Here is a 23,568-nt window from a genome sequence, read left to right on the forward strand (position 1 = left end):
TATTTCACCTCTGATTTTGTGAAAAAGAAAAGAGACGGAAACAGTGAATGACAAAAACATCCTTGAGGATGCAAATAGGGAAATATAAACCAACACCAGTTCACCTAAGAAGAGACTCAAAGGTGCAGGTGGTGGTAATGGAGTAGCCCCTCCTCTGCCTGTGCACATTAACACATTCCTTCTTTGGCATACAAAATGTCAATAGCAAAAGGAATGTTGGTTCACATCTGACAACATTAAGAAAAACTGTACATTAGCTTTTCAGAAATTTGAGAAGCCCCCATTTTATCAGCATGGTTTTCCACTTGCTCAGTTTGTTCATTTCAAAATGTTTGCAAACAGTATTTTTACATGCTACCCTCTAGTGATCTACTGATTTATTGGTTCACCAATATTTATCGGCCAATATCCAGCCATATTGAATATTGGCTGGCTGATATCGGTGCCACAGGTATCCCAGAACAAAAGTAAACAGCCAAAATGTGCCCCTATAACCATGTTCACCATTGCAAACCAATTCACTTCCTCCTGGACACAAAGTACAGCATGACAAACGAATGAGCCACACAGTGTGGGTACATATCCCTCCCCTTCCCTGCCTGTTGTAGTTGTTATGCGCAAATTTCACGTGGGTTGGAATCACCAAGACCAAGAATTGTAGAACAGATAAGTACAGTAAGAAATGATACACTGTATCATGTAATTAAATAAAACATCAATGTTTACAGTTAAAACAATGGATTCACAAAATGCACTAAATTTCTGATTCAGATGAGGTAACTTATAGCTAACCAATACTAGCAAACAGCACATTTGGGTCAACCAGTGCCTTTGGGAATGATTCTGTGCCATTCTGTGCCGGATCGGTCTCTACAATAGCTTTTAATTTAAAAAAGATTAAATATACAAGACGTAGCTGCAAAAAGAGACTGTTGGGTCTGCAAGTATCCAAATGAAGTAAGAAGAGCAGTCCTGCTAGGTGTGTGATGCAACTTTGTACCGTAATTTTTCAGCAACACGTTGTAGATGTGTTCCTAGTCTACCCCATCTCATTTGCTGGCTGGTTAAATTAATTCCAGTTTTGTTTTAGATGGAAGTGCATTAAACTCCCATTGCAATGTTACTAGCTTTGTGTCATTATGATGTAGTCGACTGGAAGAACAGATCTACTCTTGAAGACCCAGCAAGAAGGTTGCATTAATAATAGTCTAGCTACCGTTTACTTACTTTCTCAGAATGTGACATCACAATGCATCTGATGATGTTGACTGGAAGAGTCTACCTACATGATGTATATTTGCTCTTATGAGGCTGAAATAAATGGCAAACACTTGTGTCCTCTCAGTAACAATCACTATTTCTGTGTTTGATGCCTCTCTATGCAGGCATACGAGCACAATACATGAGGATGTGTCTACACAGGAGGAGACAGAAACTAAAGCATACATTGCAGTAGTGCTATAGACATTATGGTAAATCTTATCAGAATCACTTTGGCTATATTGACTTTGCTGCATTTTGCCATCGTAAATTTTAAAATTCACAATGCTACATACCGGTTGTACTTATCGGCTATTTCAATGACAATTTATTAGAAATCAGAATCGGCTGAAAAAACCCATATCGGGCAAACACTACTTCCCTGCCCTCTTTCGCCCAATTTGGATTACCCACATGCCAATACGAGAGAGTGCAGACACCATGTGCTCTCCCACAAAACATGTGATTTCAATCGCCTGCAGTTCGCAAAATGAGTTTGTACAGGCATGACTTGGAGGAAGAAGCTTCACGTGGAACTTGTGCAAGCAGACTTTGGGCACTCGATCAACAGGGGTGACTGGTGAGCGATGAGACACCCATATCAGGAAACAAATTCCCTCTCTCCCTAGGCATCAATGGCCAATTATTCTGCTCCTATTGCGAAGAGTTTGGATAACCAGTTACTTCATTTTAAAGAATCATTGAAAAAGCATTGCTAAGGCTACACTTAACATCTACACAAATACTGGACTCCGTGTTAAGGGGTTCCCTTCTTTTGGTAAAACTGGTGTTCACAAGTATTGCTTACCAAGATTGAGGTGAAAGACAGAAATGCTACAAACAGCAACTCCAATTTCTTCTCTTTTCCACTGGCTTGCTGAATCACAGGATATGTAATTATTCATTGTTATAACAGGGGAAGACCAAGAGCTTTTAATTCATTAACGGTATTAGTATAATGCTGTCATTTGTTATTGTATTGAACTATATACATTATGCTTGTAAAAGTTAATGGTAAAACAGTTAACTTTTCTTAAAACTTTTGCCGCTCTTAATTTTCTTCATCATATAAATACCACGAATCTGCAGTACAATACAAACAGTTTAATTGTGTCATTAACAATCAATAACCACTCCTAGTTAGACCATTTCTGCATAAAGAAACCGAGAAACACTTATAAAACAGTCAGTTGTAACAAAATAACCGGTGTTCTCATTGCAATAAACTCATAAAAAAGAAACACTTTTTATACAGAATATTTATACAGGAATAGCTTCAAATTGGATTGTTAACCAAAGGAAGACACATTGCAAACATCAATTTTCACATAAATTGCATATGTTTTTTTTTCCTCTAAGGTGTTCTATAGGTTAGTAATTTACCTAAGCTTATTTGCATGATAGTAAAAATTGCATACAACATTAATCGTGAAGCTTGTAGCATGAGTTGCTTGACATATAGCACTTTTTATAGGCAACCTTTAAAGCACATTTTCCATTTAAAACGTTTAAGACACTTGTTTTTTTTTTTTACTGCCCATCAAAATTACATTTATAAATAGAAAATATCAGTAAAATAAAAAAGCATTACATAACAGAAAAAAAAAACAAAACAAAAGTAATTACATCAGAACGCTGCAAAACGATCTGCAAATAAATAATGAATGACGACAAAAACAAAGAAAGGTTGTGTTTCACATTTCAAACTGTGTGGAGATTCGGAAATTACAGTGACAAAGTTTTTGCAAAATAATTGAACATCGGCAGTGCCATATAGTACAAGGCATTTGTTGGCATAGTTTCTCTTTAAAACTGTATCTTTTTACAGTTAATATATGTCTCTCTATATATTTATATTTCTTCCTAACAAATAATATTGTAAAGATTGAGCCGTTCTCTTCAGTGCTCATGCGTCCTTGGGTTCCAGAGTTTGAGTGGTCCGTAATCAAGTTTATGCTCTAAAATCATAGCAATTCTGCTAGCAGGCGTCAGACTTGGTACCTCACCTTTAAGGCCTAGTCGTTGACTTTTTTCTACTTATGCATTTAAAATCCAGTGAACACCACGTACGTAAACACCTATGAAAGTCTATCAAACTCCATTGACTTTATCAGTAGCTCAAAATCAGTGTAAAAACAACGGACATCAAGTGCAGTCAGCAAATTTCCATGGTAACATTTTTTTGTGCAAGTTATTAAATGATGCATCAGTCTTTACAGTGAATATTACAGGGTGTATTTGTATTTTTCTTTTTTTACAAAATGAAAAGAAAGAAAGAAGTCTGTTTAAATAGTATTACAGTGGCACTGTAGAAAGGTGAGAGCCAGCGGGAGGGCTACTCTTTTGAGTCATGGTCGGACTCGGCCTGGACATCGCCGGTCAGGTGCTCCTCTATCTTGATGGAGAAGATGGTGCTGTTGGTCTGCGTGCTGTCGTCCAGGTCCTTCAGCAGCTCGCCCTCCTTGAAGCTGGCCAGGTCCTCCTCGAAGCCCGCGTGGTCCTTCAGCTTGCCGTGGTGGTTGACGTAGATGCGCTGGTTCTGGAAGAACTTGATGATGGTGTGCTTGGGCAGGTCCAGCTGGGCTGACAGGGTGTGGATGGCCTCCTCGTCGGGGTACAGGCCCACGTCCTGGATGAAGCTCTGCAGGATGCCCAGGGCCTCCAGGGAGATCTTGTTCCCCGGCCGCGCTTTGCTCTGGTTCTCGTCCTCAGACTCGGCGGGCGAGGCCGTGGAGGGCTGGCGAGGGGGCAGGCGTGGCCCCGCCTGCTGCTGTTGTTGCTGCTGATGCTGCTGCTGCAAGGGCTGCTGGGAAAGAGAGGGCTGGGACGGATGTTGCTGTGGCAACAGGGGCTGGTGCTGAGGTTGTTGATGTGGCAGAGTCTAGGTTGGGAGAAAAGTAAAGGTAAACAAAAAACCTTCATACATTCAAACATCTACAGTATGTTCATCTACAGCATACAGAAATTAAGTATTTTCAAAACTTTTTTTTCAGGGTGCTTTCAGGTTTTACGGAGGGATTCCACTTTAATATCCTGTTCATTTTAATGTCATTAGGTCTCAAAGAATTTGAACCTAAACCAAGTTCACAATTCCAGTGCACTATCAACTCTCAACACTGTTCCCATTTAGTGCTGATACTTATTTATTATTGGGAACATGAGCAATGCTTCAAATAAGCCATCCCTTATTTCTTCAATCCAAGTGATACATTGAAACATTAAGTTAACAGAAATCACAAAGTGTTCTGTTCTGGCTCCAATCTCGTGTTGTTTCGTCAACATGTTTAGGAGACCCCTTCATAACCACAAACCTAAGAATTCTCATGGGGACTATAAGGGTCTCCTTAGTGCAGGTCTCCTGATTGCTCAGCCAATATCATTCCCATCTGTTCTTATCAAATTCCATTCATATTACTGTACGTTCACGACACAAACGACAGGCAAAAACTTCACTCTCACCGAATGACTACACAAAGTCAACTGGGTTGCTGATCACCACCAATTCAAAGTGCGATAACGCTATCACGGTCCACTGTTTTTACAGCGCAGTTATTCTCCTGCCCAGGTTCACATCAGACTGAACACGAGCTGCATTAAAACTGGAACAATGAGGCATTCTGGGACCGGGGAGCGCAGGGAGGGCAGGTATGATAGCCAGATGACCACACAAGCCCTGTTTTTTCCTGGCCCAGCCCTGACCCAGGATCAGTGCCACCGCACTGCGCAGCGCTGGCGGAACAGATGCGGCGCGCTGGTGTGGTGCTGCCGTTCCCACTGCGGACGCTTTTTGGCAAACCAAAGATGAGAACAGACTCCAGCACACAAACAGTGGCAACTGCCACTTGTGTGGGAACTACAGCAATGTAATGCAGCATACAGCAGCAACGTACCCAACCTGGCACCTCAAGCACTCCCTTCTAAGCTTATTTTTATTAAATATTAGTAAAAATATGTATTGTATGCAAGTCAAATTTTAAAACATGGTTGAAGACCATGAACAGCACTTGCTGTCGTCCATAAACGGGACATTAAGTTTAATAAAAATTCAGGATTCAATGCATTTTCTGGAAGAGAGACTGCAAAGCCACATTTACCCCCCTTTTATACAGGGGTAACACAATTGAGCACGTTCACCGACCAGTACATTGCAGTGGTGAGTGATGTGTGTGTAGCGTAGGTACAGTTTAGGATACTTATTTGTATTCAGATGGTTTGTGTGGGTAGCGTGTATACAGGAGTGTGTGTGCGTGTACGTGCATGCGTGCACTTGCAAATGCATGTGTGGGTGCATGCGTGTGGGCAGGTATGAATGGCAATGTCTGCATGTGCGTGTCGGGGCGGGGAATCGCATTGCGCTGCATGTGCGCGTGCATAAACCGCGTTCGCGTGCTAGCGCATGCCCGGGGGACTCCGCACCCACCTGCATGGGGTCGGCGGGGACGTGCATGAGCTGCGGCGGCCGGTCGGCGTGGTGCTGCTGGCCCGCGCTGCTCTCCTGCTCGTAGATGGCGTCGCGCTCCGTCTGGGCCAGGCTCAGGAAGCGGCGGATCATGGACAGGTTCTCCCACAGCGTCCGGTTTTCGGGGGACGGGTCCTCCTTCCAGCGCAGCAGCTCGCAGAGCCAGCCCTGCAGCGGGGGGGAGGGAGGGAGGGAGGGAGGGAAGCACGCTCCAGTCACCTGTCACGCCTGTCACGTTCGTTTGTAACACACCTGGTGATGATGTGTATACATTGTATATGAACATTTGCTCACACGCTCATTAACACGCCCTTCACTGCAGGCTGGTTAGAGATCGAGCAAAGAAAAATTATTCACTTAAAAAAATAAAAAAAAATAAAAAAAGTTTTTATTATATAATACGCACACACACACACACACTTGTGAGACGACTTCTTTTCTGAGGTCCCAGCATACGTATTGTGTGATACAGGAGATGTAGGAGAGCTTGAGAGCACTGACAGGGGGAAAGCGAACAGAACTGGCGGCAGTTTGAGGGAGGACTGAGGAGACGGGCTTGGTGGAATTGTTGCGAGCTTAAATCCAGAGTGAGGCACACGTCATTAAGCTGGGCCCTGAACCTGAAATGCTTGAGGAAATATTCAGCTGTATAAATTGATAATGTGGAAAGTGTACTGCCCTGGATATGGGGTGCCTGCTAAGTGAATGAATTATGTAGCGATGCGATGAGAAAGGGCAGGAGTGACCGAGCACAACTGTGTGGGAGAAGGTGAGTGTGAGAGGGGGAACAGTGCATAAGTGTTGGGGAGAGGTGGAGAGAAAAGAGGAAGAATAGTGGGAAAGAAAGATGGATGAGGATACTGTGAGGGAGGAGGAAAGAGGGGGATGAGCGTGTGAGAAAGATGAAGATGGGCAGTAAGAAGGGGGAAGGCCTCACTCGAGGAGAGGTGTGGGATTGAGAGAGGAAGTTCAGCTGCCGGGCGGCTGGCTGTGCGACAGACTAGCGGCGTAATCTCCTGGCCAGAAAGCGGCAGCACCTTTCATTTTCACACACCACTCTGACACTCCCAGAGCCAGCTGCCAATCACACTGCTGCCGGCCAGATCAGCCTCAACCACACACACACACACACACACACACACAGGCGTGCACACACGTGCACACACACACATACAAACACACACACACACACACACACACACACAAACACAACACACACACACACACACACACACAACACACACACACACACACAATACAAAAACACACAGGCGTGCACAACACAACACACAAACACGCACACACACACACACACACCACACACACACACACACAACACACACACACACACACACACACACACACACACAAACAAACACACACACACACACACACACTCACACACACACACACACACACACAAACACACAGGCGTGCACACACACACACAAACAAACACACAGGCGTGCACACGTGCACACACACACATACAAACAAACACACAAGCATGCAGATGCAAGCACAAACACACGCACATATACAAACACACAGGCGTGCACACACAAACACACACACATGCAGACAAACACGCAGGCATGCACACACAAGCCCAGACACAAACAAACACATGCACACTCACACATACAAACAAACACACACAGGCATGCAGACGCAATCACAGACACATGCACACATACAAACACACACACAGGCATGCACATGCACGCACGCCGTTGCAAAACCACAAACACACACATGCACACACTCACATGCACGCAAACAGACACACGTGTTCACGCACACACACGTAGATGGTCGAAAGGAGGCTGTGAGAAAGAGAGGAGGGGGGCTCCATGTTAAGACACTGTTCTTTGGCCATGTCTTCTTCCATCTGCATGCAGTGGGAACTGGGGTGTGCTCATCTGATGTCAGTGGGTTCAGGGGACCAACAGGTAATGAGGTAATCTAAGCCCACACACACACACACACGCCCACGCACACGCACACACAACCCAGCTGGATTAAAGAGGCATGCAGGCTGCAAGGTCTAAGCAAATCAAACTAAACCATGAAAGTGGATTCCACTTTGATGCCGTGATCCCTGGAATTAAATCAAGTACACTTCCAATTCAAAGAGGCCCGTACATAAATGCAACTATAATTATGGTATCATTGGCTCAGGTCAAAGGTCATGGGCTGTTCTTGCATAAGGTGGATAAGAACATGATTGACAGTCAAATCAAGCCCTCAGCAGTCTTGGACATTAAAATTAGACTCTACCACCTACACTACACATTTCACATCTGATAAGGATTTAATGCATTAAATATATTCAGTACTGCAAGTATATGCCAACTTGCAACATGAATCAAGAATCAACAGATTCTCTTACAGGTAGTTGCCTATAACAACAAAGCCATTCATTGTTACCTATAAACAACAAAGTCCCAAATCGAGACATGGCTGGAATATGAAAGAATACCACATTTGATTAAACAATTTATGTTACGGGAGGGGGCAACATTTCCCAATCATGACATTTGATTTTCTGCTGTATCCATTATACACTGTCAGTTGCTGTTAAGTCTTTGCTCACAGAAACCTGTCTCTGAATAGGAGATAAATAATTTAAACACATTCATCTTTTCTTATCCACCCAGGGCGAAGAGACACTAATATGATCAAATGCACGCAAGAGCAACACCAGAACAAACCCTGACAGGAGAAAACAAGACAAATATGGGCACGGAGCACAATCTTTCTAAAAGGAGTACCTCGATTTTAGTCATTCCAAAAAGTTAATTCCAAAAAGTGAACCTCCCAATGTGGAGTTCCTAGGCCCTGTTCATCATCAGAACAGAGGTCAAAAGGTACACATTTACAGGGTGGTAAACCTTTCAGCAGCCACACACAGAAAAAACTCCATTGTATAGCGGTGTATAAATAGCAATGTGGCGTTCAGATAAAAATATTTCTCTGGGAACACAATGGCTGAATTCATGCGCGAGATTCACCCGCGCACGGTGTGTGCGTGTGTGTGTGTGAAACAGAGTGACAGACACACATGCAGAGAGAGTGAGAGAGAGAGAGAGAGACTGACTGAGTCACAAGCTGCCAATGAGTGGACAGGCCCTGCTCTGTCAGAGAACAGCCTGTTATTCACAACCTTTCCAACACGGACGCACATTAGCGCATTAATAAACAGGTCAGTGTGCTGAGGACCCACACAGGAAAAATGGCCGCACAGTCCCTCAGCTGTCATTCCAGGTCTGAAAACACTTCCTTCTAATCAAATTTCTCCATTATCAGCAAACTGTCCCCAACACTGCCATCAACTGCTGCCCTTAGCAACAAGGCTTAGGAACTTTGCAGAATTTTGGTTCTGAAGGAAACAAATGTTTAAAAAGATTCTATTTTTTGTTTTTGGATATTATTTCAGATTTAGTGTACGTTTTCAATTATATATGTACAGACATGTCTGATGACCTGCTTGCATTATAATGGGCAGTATAGGGACATTCGCAAGGAAAACTTACATTTCAAGTAACTCCAAAGTAGACTGTAGAGTGGCGTTATGCCTCAAAATGTTGCATGTGTGTCTATTACCTGATTATTACTATTACTTTTTAAAATAACATTAAATATTATTTTCACGGTACAACCTGCTTTTCAGTTGCATGAAGTGTATTTGTAGCTTTGAACCACAAATCCATGAACACCCTTAAACTAGCCATTGCAAAGCAGGCAGGTCATCAGAAAGTAAGCAACTAAAACATCCTCTGGTGCATACACCAACTGTCTGGGTTAATCAAAGATGGATACAAAAATGAAATATAAAAAACCCCAGAAAGTTAACTTTCAATGCTTGGAAAATTTTGTTAAATTAGTTCTCTCATCATGAAACTACTTACAACTGTCAAAAAAAATGGCTTAAAAAAAGTGAATGGCTCATATATGCTTATGTCTAATTGAAGTTTTCAAGAAGAGCTTCAGTAAAAAAATTTAACATAACCCCTCGATCAATGTTTTCAGTCGAAACGATCAGGAGTGTAGCGAATCAACGGCACTTCGAGAGCTGATTTTCAAATGTTTGGTCCAGCCAGTTGATTTTCACAGCTACGCCTCAGGTACTTATTATACTTCACGCAAATTGACAAAGTCTGTTCTTTCCAGACGACAGAGCTCTGGGAAGGGCAGCTGCCCGATTACAGCATTAGTTTCTCTGTAAACATTTGAATGTAAACAAAAGGACGGGAAATGTTTGGAAATCAAGTTGTTTCAAAGTTAGATTCACATCATTGTTATTGGCATACTTCAGCTAGTCCGCAGTAAACGCGGTCGCATAGGAGAGAGACAAACATCTCCATGTCACAACTAGGAACAAATGGGTAACAGACAAAGCTTTATTGTTTTTTTTCCCTTCTTGATCCTGGCAGCGGCCCAGCTCCAGCAGACAATGTTATGCAGATAAATTCAAAAGATAATATGGTTGGTTCAAACCTGTTATTCCCCGCAAACAGCTCTGCACAGTTACGTGTGCTGTGTTGGAAATATGCAGCGGGCACTCATTGTGTCCATCTGCTGACAGAGAAATATTAATGCACACTTGCCTGTGTTCTCACAGCATATGCGAATCTCCTGCAACAATAAGCAAACACATGCTGAAAATAGACTGAAACGGACGCATTTTGTGGAAATCGTATTATGCAAATAAAACTGCTCTAAGCTGATATTCAAATTTTTCTTGGCGGAGGGCGAAGGCATCGAACGCAAAGATGGCCCCTTAAAACTTAAAACAATCAGACCCATGCGAGCGGGCCCAATACTGATGTTCAGGTAGACAACCCTGTTAACTACACTGGCCATTGGTACAAGGCACTAATCAGTAAATCTGTACTACCCCTGTATTATCCATCAGGATTAAGACAAAAAAATGTTTGCATCAAACTGAGAAAAGCATACAAAAAGCCCAGATAAAAAAGGCAAAGATATTCCACTCATAGAGAAGCAGTTGAGTTCCTACATGCAATGCTCCGCCCAGGTCATCCAACCACAGTTCACTTCCTCTGAGTTACTGATCCCCAAAGGTGATACCAGATGCGAAAGTTCAAATCTACATTAAAGGGAAATGCATATTTCACCACGTAATACAACTGCAGAAATATTCTTAATGCTTCTAAAAGGTTGTGTGGTGTTTCTACAACCTGCAGAGTTCTTAACTGCAAATAAAGACTTAGTTTCCAACTGTTTTCTTTTAGATTGTGCTCTCTTTACAGAATACTTAAATACTGCAAACACTGAGTTTCAATTACATACGTTCTACACATTTCCCTTATATCCACCCACAGCCTTTAAACAATTTTCAAATGCCATGAAATGCAGCTCATATCAGAGTGAACATTCACATGTTAAATTCTACGGCACAATGATTCAATCATTTTTAACCTTTAACATCCCTCTTTAGATTGGTTATGGATCAGCTTTAATAAAGCAGTAAAGGCAGGAGTGTTCATGCTGCTGTTGCTGTGTATCTCTGCATGTATGAACATCTGTTCAGCTGAAACAAACAGCATGTTATTCTGCTCCTCTGCCCTGAAAGTGTGACACATGAAGTAGGGACCTAACGTAGTCCCGTGGTGCACACCAGCTGGGGACTGTGTGAAGTCAACACGTTTGGGTTGAAGGTCATGACCTCTCACATCACAATGGGGATTCAGCGTCTCCCACAGATGGAGATCGAGCAGTTCCCATGTACAGCGTGTTCATGCTGGGAGCACCAGCCTGCAAAACCATGCTTACACACACACACACACACACACACACACACACACATACAAATGCACACACGGTGCCACTATTTTTAATCCATAACTTGCTCTTCACACGACTTCCTGCAATTTTTGTGTCGATAAGTTTAGCTTTGCTAATGTGAACAACTGGCACAACATTCATTCCCTTCCAACCCTAAAAAAAGAGAAAAGAATAAAAAAGAAAAAATATGTTTTGGAAGAACAGCAAGGGGTTGGCTGCATACAATTCAGGACCGCAAATGCATTTAAAATAATTTACAATGGGGGGGTGGCATTTCTGAGATACATCGGATTACGTTCTTTGAGAAGCGCCAGCAAAAGAGGTACTGATCTAAACAAAGGCGTAAATTGTGTGATTTCGTGCGGAGGAGCCATTTGATGATGGGCATTAACGTTGCGCCTTAGATTAATTATACCTTTATTGTGGGGTTTGATAATTGGATACAGACAGCTAGCAGCTGTCTCTGGATCTCTGTGTGGCACTGCAGCTCTACTCTCTCCATCACCGCAGGGCCAGGCAGGTAGAACTGCACACAAGACCAATCACTCACTTGTGAGGAAGAGAAATAAAGGCTGCTGACCCTGAACTGAAGCACGTTGAGTAAAATCAAGCACTTAAAACCAGCTTTACAACAGCTTAAGATGCTATTTCAACAAATAAACCTCTCTGAACCAAAGCATAGACTTCGCAAATCAATGCTGGAATTACACAAAGGAGGGCAAAATCTGCTAATTCCAATGTGCAATTAAATTGGAGGCATTATATTTTTATTTTCATACACTATATCTTCAGTCTATGTTCAGTTTAATTTTACTGTAAATAAAAAGATACAATTTTTTGCAAGTTGCAGTGGTTTTAAGCAAATTGCATTTTCAAATTAAGTGTAGAAATTAAACTGATTTTAGTTTGTCAAACAGCAAAAATATAATAATTTAAATTTAGAAAAGGGATTGAGTAACATTATATTGAATATTTGAAACAAAAATAATTCAGTGTCAATGTATCAATATTAAAAAATTTTTTTTTAAACATCTGCTGTATACAATTTAATGATTACAATCTTTTTTTAATCAGTATGAAAGGAAATGTGTATCTTACTGCACATGGTTTTCCAAGAGCTCAACTCAGTGGCTACACAGAGGAGATTACAATGCAACGCAATGCAAGATATTTTTGCGAGTGTTCTGTCAAAGAGAAACTTCCAAAATAGGCAAAGAAAAAATAGGTGAGAACAAAATGGACAATATTTTCCCCTTCCTTTCTCACAACATGTGGTTTTGATTTGAGAGAAAATGAACAAGCTGTTTGTGGTTAAACTGTCTAATCGGCTGTTATCAGGCTTGCAGCGCTCTCTCAAGATTTACAGGATATATCAGCTTCTGTGTCACCAGGGCGGGGGGGGGGGGCTGGGCGGAGAAAGGAAGGACGGAGGGAGAGTAAAGAAGTGAGAGGGAGACGAAGGGCCAGAGAGAGGGGGGAGGGGGGGGGGGGGGGGGGGCGATACTGAGTGAGCCGTCAGAGAGAGAGAGAGAGAGAGGAGGGGAGCGAGGGAAGGAAAGGAGGAGGGAGGGAGGGAGGGGCGAGGCGCGGGGCTCGGACGGCTCTCCCCGACGCGGCCGCTTCCCGCGCTGCATCTGCCGGGGCCGCTAGCCGCAGTTAAATTGAAATATTTCACAGCGTGTGTCAGAAGCATGCAGAATGGTAATTATGACAGATCTGATTAAGCGGGCGAGTCGGGGGCTGGGCGAGCGGCTCCGGGCTGCAGGTGCGACCTTGTGCATTCCTGCGTGTGTAAATAAAATTAATTACAAGCATGGGGGCGCGCGGCGCGTGACATCGGCGCGCGCGGGGAGTCCCACGGGGGGGACCCTAATGGAATATTTTCCCGGAGTCTAATAATACAGTTGGTATTGACTTGAGGTAATTAGGGGGATCATTAAAGCGGTTTTCCCGGCGTATTTGCCTGCCTGATCAGATTAGCGAGAATGGGACTCAGAACAAGCCCTGTGTGGTCTGCTAGAGGAGGCAGAGAGAGAGAGAGGCTACGAAATCGCGGGCGCAGCCGTCGGCTGTGCGCTCACGCACGGATCGCACGCCCGAAACCTGTCCTGTTCAGCCGGGAGAGAGGGAGACAAGGTCAGAGGGAGGAGGGATGCAGGGGAAAAGGGAGGACAGAGGAAGGAAAAAAGGGAAAAACTAAGAGTTTTGGGAGCAAACGAGGATAAAATAATGCTAGGGACTGCTCTGTCTATTATACGGGCGAAAGAAAGATCATTTCATGGGCAGATTGCTTTTTGGGAAATATTTCATAGAGGAAATTAATTATTCAGAGGTCCGGCTCTCTGGTTCAAGAAACTGTGCCTTCAATAAAACAGGGAACAGTGTCTTTTGCAGTCGTTACCATGGAAACCTAATAACCAAGCAGGCAGATAAATAAATAAATCAATTAATAAGGCAGCCACGGCCTCCCCCCCTTGCTCCCTTCAGGTATTGCTTCTCACGCCGCCTTATTCTCCCTGGCTCCCAGGAGAAACACTGAAGTTTTTGCAAAGCGTAAACAACTCCAACCACAGTAAAAACATCAAGTTCACCCTTTTCTGGTAAAGAAGCAGACGCGAGACTTCCCCCTGGACAGCCTGTGATCCCACCCTACGGCGCGTCTGTTTGAATTCCCTTAAAGAACAGGCTCCGCTTTTCGCACGGGCACCGCGCCCCCTCTCTCATTCGCATTTCACACCGGTTTTTCCTTCTCTCCCGAATTCGCACAGCGTGCCAATCAGCGTACCTCCGCCACAGACCACAGCACACCTGCCTCTGCCACGTGACCGCGCGGCCGCGGCGACAAACAGGGACACGCCAGGCCACATTCGCACGGGCCCGGCGAGCAGAGCGCGCGGGGGAGCGGCGGGGCCTGGCGCAGCTGTGCCCTGCTCGGGACGAGCAGCGGCCTGTGGGCCGAAGGCATCCGTCCGCCCCGCGCGTTCGGGATGAGAAGCGCTCCTGAATAAAGAGGCCGTGCGACAGAACCAACTGCGTGAGGCGCAGGACGCGTGCACAAGAGAAACGCGCACCGGAGCCGACTGGCTCAATCGAATGAAGGATTTGCATCGCAGCTAGTCAAATCACGGCTGAACGCGTGCGGATTGGCTTAGCCGACAGCCAGAAGCATGAGCAACAAACCCAAATGAGCATTCGAGAAATCCAACCCCCCACAAACAGAAAACTACCCCCCACGAACAGAAAACTACCCCCCACGAACAGAAATTGGAACGCAGCATAGGAAAATATGAAAGTGAATAAATAAAGTGGTAAAATGAAGTAATGTTAATATGTACTGCAGTACTATAAAATTAATATAAAGGCAGTGGGAAATACATTCAAAATATCCGAATCAAAAAGTAGTTCTACAACTTTTTTTTTTTTTGCAACTACTGCGTATTAGGCAGGTTATTTAAGGTAATTTACTGTATAATATTTATATATTTTGCCATTTTCTAAACAACTAAATTCATTACTCAAACTGTAACAAACTAACTGAAATGCATTAATTTTTTTAAATGGCTAGTCGAAAAACTGATGTTCAAATGCCAGTCTGCAAATAGTCTCTGCAAGCCAAGCACGTTATTTACATCGCATTACACTGTTCAGAAAGACGCAGAACGGGATGCGCGTTTGATCGACTGCATGCGCGCGCGTCTGTTTTGGAAACAAGAGGCCAGGCTGTGTGCGCACGCATGTGTGAATGCATGTGTGCGTACGTGCGTGCTCACATGCGTCGGCGTGAAGGGACACAAAAGGCTGGGAACGCGGGGAGCGCGTGCGCGCGCGCGTTTGCTTCAGACACGGGGGGACGGTCGAGCGCCTCCTCCCCAAGGCTGCGGACCAGCGAGACCGTCCCTCGCCCCTGGAGAGAAGCGTAGCGGGCACTCCGTGACAGATGGCGCTGCTCCCCCCCCCCCCGCCACCTCTGCACACACCCCCCTCCCTGCGTCGCAGGCTCACACCAGATCAGTGACATTCTGTCTCATTAGAGCCGTGCTAATTAGCGCAGCCTCTTCCAGGGGGGAGGCCCGCGCGCCGCACCGGTCACTCCGAGGGATCCCGGGCGCGTCGGCGGACGCCGTGTGATCTCACTCGCGCTCGATCACAGGCCGCCGGGACGCGCGGCGAGGCCCGAACCGGGCGCCCGCTCTCACTCGCGCCGCCGAGCGCCCCCCCTGAACGGCGAGAGCAACAGAACGGCTCTCTCCAGGAGGGAGGTCTGCCGCTCAGAGGGTTACAGACTCCATCTTCCCCGCGCGCCATGGCAGTGGAGCCAAAAGAAAAAGAAAAAGAAAAAGAAAAAAAAGGAGTTTACGTCGAGACAAAAAATTTTAAATGTTCCATTTACCTCCTTCACTTGCATAGCCAAAATGTTTTTTTTTTTTTTTAATTTGCAAAAAGCAAGGGGGATTTAATCCAACTCCATCAAAGAAGAATAAAGTGCTCTGTTGTTGCTAAGTGAGTGTGTGAGGTAACAAAGCCCCCCCTCAAACACACACACACCCCACCCCTCCCCCTTCTCTCGGAGGGGCACTGCCACGCAGCAGCTTGTGTGCCAATCCCTCATCTCCTGCACCGCGGGGCTCCTGGATTCCTCCGCTGCGCAGCCAATCAGACGCAGGCCGCCGTGCCCCCCGCCCCTCCCCCTGGCCGGCGAGCGGGCCCAGACCCCCGCTGACCCGCCAACGCCATCGGCCACCCGCCGCCAGACTGCTCAGTCTGCGTCGGGACGTCCAGCCGGTGCCCCTGCGGGCCGGGCGGGGTACCAGCTGCCCAGGGAGTGCACATTACGAGATGGAGCCGGAGATAACTGCTCTCCCAGGCCCCCTTTCAGCCGCGTAATTAGCAGGATCCTTATCTGCCGCTCAATTCACATTCACACCAGACATGAATGGAGCGAGAGCCCTGAGAGGCACAGAGGAATCCTGGGTTCCCCCCCCCCCTCTCTCTCTATCTCACAAATGATCACTTGACAAGAAAACCTTCAGAATTAATGCAAGGGTTGTCCTTCCCCCCCCCCACCGCCCTCGCTCTCTGTCTTTGAACTCGTTAACAAAAACAGTGGTTTGTGCATCAAACTGCAATTTAGTAAAACAAAGGTATCTGGTGCTATAATCAGCTCCATCAGCAAAACCCACTGATACTTTCAGATAATTTGAGCCTTTTAAGCAAATTAATTTTTAAAAAATTTTTTGTTAAATGTGATTCTGAAAATGTTAAACTGTGCACATATGGATATATGAAACCTTCATAAAAACTGTAATTAAAGAAATGTGCAGCAAGCCCATTATTACAGATTTAAACAGACAGTAATTTCTCTCTCACAGGCCCTTATTCAGCTATGGGTAAGATAACAGTGTCTGCTGGACTGAAAGCCACGCAGAACTAAGCTCATATAAACACGTTTGTTTTATGTTGAAACATCGTCTGGTGTTCTCAAGCCCACAATAAAGGAGACATATGTCATTGCGTAAATTATTACTCTGAAAGTGATCGAGGGTTTTGCCAAATACTCCCCCATTTCACCTCTGTGAGTACCGCGTATCTCAAAGAGGAAAATCCCTAATGCTAGTAATCATTGTAATGAACATCTAGGTTTTTCTTCTTTTTTTTTTTTAAAAGAACAGTTTTAGATAATGTTGAAGGGCGGCTGCCAAAAGCCTGTATCTCGAGGATGCATGGGCAACGACGCCGTCTCAAGTCTTGTTCAAAAAAATGCCAATAAAGCTGCCCAAAAATTCAACCCATAAGTTGAACCGCACATCATTCCACTAAAATCGACCATTGTTCTCATAAGTTCACCCAAGTAAAAAATGAACTAACAATAGTTTCATTAAGATTGACAGCTACTACAGTTTAACTTCATATCAAAAAATGGAAACCCTGACTAATTCCACAGAAAGAACTTGATGCTGACATTTGGTTCTAGTGGTTCAAGTTTCTGACTTCACGAGGCTTCGTTAAGAAGATGGTGCTTTCTTCAACTCATTATTGCAGGGAAAGAGTCACGCCCTCTGCCAGCTCCACCTGCGTGTGGGTCCATACCTGACTCTTGGAGGCGGCCACCTTAGCGAAGAGAGCCTGAGAGACCTTGGCACGTTTCATCTCCTGCTGGATCTCGTCGTAGATGGAGGCATTGATGTTCAGCACGCAACTCTCCACTTTTCCATTCCATTCAGTGGGGATTGGGGAGGGCTTCACCTGGCCAGGGAACAGAGCAGGATTAATGCTCAGCTTGGTCCAACACCAGCTTCTGAACACAGCACTGGTAAAGTCAGTTTGTACAGGAGTAATAAAAAGTTCTTCACAACACTTCTGAAACACCAGTCAAAATCTCAATTTTACAGTTACATAACAGGACTGGGGGAAAAAGAGAAAGAATTCCTTAAAACTGCCTGGTCAAAAAAGTATTCAAAACCACTTTTTTTAATAAAATGACGTGGGTATGGAAATTACTTGGGTATGGAGGACGTTTTTCTGTAACATCTCTAGGTCCTCACTAAAGTTGTAATTCAATCTAGCTGCATTTGACCTCAACCTTTAATGAAGTATTTAAGCAATCAATCTTTCTTTAGCCTGCAAGAGCACTCGAATATGTATGTTGTGAAAAGTTCAAGAAAAACCATACAAGCATTCAAGACCGTCTGAGCTTATACAGCTGTATAAAATATGAAATCCAACTGAATCAGTTCTATGTTCTGAGCTTGAAATTTGATAAGGCAGGTAGCAACCGAGCAGCGTCTCGCCATTTAATTTCAAAGATGTTAATGATGCTCTCGGTTTCTCTAACCCACACCTTACTTGTCTCAAGGAAAAATCTGTATACACCAACACACTACCCACAGGACTGACATTAATGAGGAAAGACAGAGAGGATAAAACGATGTGCGTTATTAAAACTCTGTCCACCTCCAGCCTGTATTTTCTGACTTTCAGAGCATCTGGCATTGCTTCCATTCTATAAAGAATACAGCTCATGCCATCGGCTTGTAAATCCCATGCTGAGAAATAAATTACTTTACAGAGGCTTGATATTTTGGCTGTCACACACACACACACACACATATAAAAAAATCTAATAACCAATCAATACAAATCAATACAGAGGAACTCCAAGTTTGATTCTGTCTCAAATAATTAAACAGTCAGCAGCATTCAAGATGTTCTACAGCCATTCAATAATAGCAGCATTTCTCAGTTCACACCCAACATCAGCATTTCACTTTGGAGCACACACTCACTTTTCAGACCGCAATTCAACCTATTCAAACAGCACGGGAAAGGGAGGAATCAGCCCAGGGCTTGAGTTACAGGACAGACTGGAAGAGTCAGTGGAAGATTTGCCTCTGCACATGTGGGTGGGGAGAAGCAGTGGGGGAACAGCTTTACTCACAGGAGAGATGCCCACTGGGATTCTAGGATTCCAGTCCTCGGGCCTCACATTATTACACTCGTCTCTTCTGGGCTGAAGGGGAACGGAACCAAGTTAGTGAGGAAACAAAAGATTGTCCATTAAAGTAATGAAACACAACTAGTCAACATTTCTGCTCTACCACGATGAATGCAAATGAGTACACGTCAAACTTTCTGGGGGACCAAGCAGTCTGCGCTACGTAAGTGAGCCTGAACCTTTCCCTCATTCTTAGTTCTTCAAAATATGAATGATTATATGGTCTTCAAAGTGTAAAGTCCACTTATACAGAGGTATAACATTTCATATTCTGGAATTCTCCAAGTAAATAACCTACAATATCCAAGCCATTACTTGACAATAGCTGAATTAGCAAAACCTAAAAGTATGTCAGTAACTATAAATATCTCAAGGACACAATCACAAGTGAATAAAGTTTGCATTGCAGTGCTTCTGCAACATTAGGTTCCCACAACTAAGGCAACTTTTTGCAGGACATGATTATTCCTGGATCCAAATATAAATTGTATTATAAGTATCATAAACACCACATCTCTCATCACTCTTATGCCAAAGTCAACACACAAGTGTACGACGCTACAGCCTATGCGGCCTGAGGGAATGCTAGCAGAGAGCAGATCCAGTCCAGACAATTGAAATGGCGGAGAAGACAACGGCGATTAGATCATGTTTTTTTCCACCTGGAAACACAGGGACCGTTGAAGTGCATGTTGAGAACACAACCCCATTGCGTTTATGTTTCTGTGTGAAGCTTGCTGCACACATCCTGTCATTCATCTGAATTTGCAAGTGTCGCACTTGGCGAATGCTGTGCACTGAATGATGCATCCGATATTCAAAGAAAGTTAAGGATTACAGGCCATTACAAGACTGAAATTAAATTAAATATCACTCATTTGTACAATTCATTTAGCCAACTTGTTATGGGACATTTCACTATAAAGGAACCACAAAGGAAGGCTGAGGTGTCTGCAGTGAGTTATACTGCCACAAGAGCTAATCACTGAGGTTGGAACATACAAACTAATGAAAGCAGCCTGATGATCCATTTACTTGCTTGAAAAACATACCTCCATATCTTATTTTATGACAGCGATAAAATCTGCGCTGTCTCCTGAATTGCGGTGATATATGCACTCAAATTTACATAAGCGTCTCCAGTACAGCGGGTAGAATATGGCTCATGACAAGAGACGAGCCTAACTTGGTGTCTCCAGGTGACCAACAAGCATGAAGCCGCCCAATCCAACGCGAAGACGTACGGCTCCTCTTTCGCTCCTCCTCCTCTCCCTGCCGCACGAAAACGCGCGTCTGGTGAGCCGCCTCGCTTACTACTCCTCCTCCTGTGTGACCAGCCTGCCAATCGCCAGGCCCGCGTTAGGCAGTGACCGCTGTGAGGTGTACGCTATCTCTGATGTACTGGAAAATTACAACCTTGAAGGTGGGACTGCTGCGCCACAATCAAATTATTACACCCCTGCCAGCTGTGCTAAAGCACTGAGTGTACTCAGACTGTGATACCCATAAAACAGGCGTGCTCCCATACCTCTATCTACATCCCCTCATCTCGCCGGTATCTCCCCATGCATCTACGCTTTCACCTTTCCTACATGTGCGCGCATCTAATTCTCTGCCCGTATCCGCCCAGCAGTGCTGACTCCAGCCCTCTGCTGCGAGATAATTTCACTGAACACGGGGCCTTAGCACAGCCTTCAGATAACAAACAAACACGAGAAAACGTGAAACGGTGTGTGTACACATGTACCTGTAAGCTCGTTTCTCAGCGTGAATGTGCTGTATTCAGCAGGAATGCTGCTATTTCACCACCTCGGAGGGAATGACTGGATGGTATCTTTGCTTAATTTGTTGACAGGTAGTCTGGTATTACAACCTTGTGGTACCAGACTTACAACCTTGTGGTGCCGTGCCTCTGAATTAATTTTCTAAGTGTCTGTTCCCAGCACAGTGGCCTTGTTACCACAGTAACAAGTTTCATTCATCACTTTATAAAGATACAACATAAATAAATATTACTATTATTATTATTATTATTATTATTATTAGTAGTAGTAGTAGTAGTATTATTAGTATTATTATTGGTGTTTGGAAAAAAATAAAAATATCAATTCCATGAAGGCCTGTCTTGAAAGTTTAGTCATTTCAGTCACATAAGCAAAACCAAAGAAACTGTACTGTAATTAAGAAACAATAATTTACTGTACAGTTCTAACAAAAAATAAAAATGTCCATCCTTGTCTTTTACAGTCTAACAATGTGAATAAATAAAAAATCTCAAAATCTCAAATTGACATGAACTGATGAGTTATGGTGAAACACATCTACAGAACTACTGACACAATCAATACCACTGACCATGTTTTCAGAAAATACATTTCTCAGGTGGTATATTTACAGTCTTTTTTTTTTGTAAAAATATAATGTATGTATTTTTAACATCTATGCATGCACGCTATCCATGTAATTGGGAATGAGATGCTACTTGAAATACGTTTTACTGACAGCAGCTCCGACTGTTTTGTTATAAATTGATAAAAAGCTCATACTGCAACAGATCTGTGTGTGTGTGTGTGTGTGTGTCCTGACAGATCCAGGAATCCTTGACATGAAAAACGTGGGGCCTTTTCATGCACGTTTACCCACAATCTCAAGGTATTAAAGTGTTCAGAATGAATCCTGGGGGATCTCCCCACCAAACAGGATGCCTGGACATCTGACACGGCAATTTCCTCCCACCCTAAACCGTAGAAATGAACCTAAAACCCGTATTTTGTCCAATGCCACAGGTTCAGAGTCCAATGCACTTGACTGAGGTGCCGGGCCCTGAGCCCCTCGACTTCACTAGCCACGCTTGAGGGGCCTCCCTTACCAAGGCGCGGTGGCACCAGGGGACTCTTTGTCCCTGATAAAAGCCCTTCTTCATCAGAACGAACAGAGACAGGCTTTGTCTCTTCCCTCCCCAGACATACTCAATCCCTCTTAAAATCTACTTGAGTGGAAAAGTTGCTACAGTACATACCTTTTAAATAATTCACTTTGAACTGGTGGGGGAGGGGGGTGTGGTAGAGGGGCCATAAGGTCAGGGAAGGGGAGACAGGGGTTCTGCTTTGGTAAAGCATGTTCTACATTTAATACGGCCTTTAAAAGTTTTAACAAGCGACAGAACGCTCGTCTAAAGGCATTCAAAGCAAAGTAGCTCCAGTCAATGCTTTAGGTGCACCTCCGTGTAATGATTCAGCTTTGCAGTCACTACCGCATTTCAAACCGCAGCCTCGGGGCCAGAAGGGGGCGGCCTGCGGCCTACCTGCACGGGGCGGGGCGGGGGCGTGCTGATGAGGGGCGTGGGGCCCATGGCCGAGGCGGCGGTCAGGCTTCGCTCCCGCTCGTCCTGGTAGATGCGGTCGCGCTCGGCCTCGGGCAGCTGCAGGAAGTTCTGCATGGCGCGCAGGTTGACCAGCAGAGACTGCGAGGCGGTCTTCGGGTCCTCCTCTTTCCTCAGGATCTCCGAGAGCAAGCCCTTCCGTGGGACAAACGCACAATCAGTTCATCCGCACCGGGGCGGCCATGAGCGAAAGCCAGGTCTGAGTCACCGCTGCCCTTGTGTGGCCGCAGTGCAGGATGCCATCGAGCTTTCAGATAAAACATTACAAAATGGTTGAGAGGTATAAGCTTTTCAATTAGCAAATGGTTGCTATTTGATCATTCTGATTCAACAGAATTTGAATGTGCATTTGCACAGATTCACACACAAAATGACTGATTTGCATGCTTTTAGGAACTGGATTGTTTTTTTTGTACTGATCCAATTGTTCTGGGACTATCACTTATATTTTCATTTTTATTCTGTGGGATGATAAGGAGTGAGGTCACGAATGATGGCAAAAAAGTAAAATTGCTGACAGAATGTTATCAATTCATCTCAGCGAGTAAGCATAAATTTCAGCATAAAAAGGGGTAATTTGCATTTAGACAGAAATGCAAAATGTCTATTCATTTTTAAATGAAACAAATATTTGGAAATAGCCTAAATTTACAACATACCCCTAAAGTTGACATTTGCCTTTACAAATTATATTCATTTTACCTCATGACTGCTGAGAGAGTATCCCATTTATTAAATCCTGCATTGGTGCAGTATTTACTGTAGACTATGAACTGGAAGTATTACCTAAGGTCAGGTGATAGAAAAAAGGCTTTAGTGGTCAGCTGTGTTTATATTTCGAGGAAATTTGAATATGAATGAAGCATGTAAGAAACATAAATTAAGAAATGTATAAATGAGTTGGCATGTTAGTTAAAAACTGTGTTATGAGCACATAAGTGTTTGTTTTTTGAGAGAAGTGAAACAAATAAAATAAAACATTTTTATATCGTGACCAGATCAATGACTAGAACACCTATTCACCTTAGTTCACAGCTTAAAAAATATATAAAAGGCACGTTACTATGGTAGTGTGAACAAACTGTAGTACAGCACAAGCTATATCTAACAAAAACTCAAAATGTCCACCCCATTATCACACAGTACAGTAGAGGGCACACTGGG

The 23,568-nt window shown here is 44.1% G+C and overlaps 1 protein-coding gene across 7 annotated transcripts in view; it reads right to left on the reverse strand.

The window, feature by feature from the left end:
• Positions 1-2,349: 2,349 nt before the first annotated feature.
• The window catches only part of satb1b (SATB homeobox 1b), a 54,066-nt gene continuing 32,847 nt past the window's right edge, over positions 2,350-23,568 (reverse strand). For all 7 annotated transcript variants that reach the window (XM_064349034.1, XM_064349057.1, XM_064349043.1 and 4 more), the window contains 5 exons: positions 22,327-22,539; positions 18,966-19,037; positions 17,618-17,773; positions 5,681-5,887; positions 2,350-4,141 (listed from right to left, as the gene is read on the reverse strand). In XM_064349034.1, the coding sequence (XP_064205104.1) occupies positions 3,596-4,141; positions 5,681-5,887; positions 17,618-17,773; positions 18,966-19,037; positions 22,327-22,539 (1,194 nt within the window). In that variant the 3' untranslated portion in view covers positions 2,350-3,595. The remainder of the gene's footprint in view (positions 4,142-5,680; positions 5,888-17,617; positions 17,774-18,965; positions 19,038-22,326; positions 22,540-23,568) is intronic.

The sequence above is a fragment of the Anguilla rostrata genome, chromosome 1 (genome assembly GCF_018555375.3).
Source record: "Anguilla rostrata isolate EN2019 chromosome 1, ASM1855537v3, whole genome shotgun sequence".
Taxonomy (NCBI): Eukaryota; Metazoa; Chordata; class Actinopteri; order Anguilliformes; family Anguillidae; genus Anguilla; species Anguilla rostrata.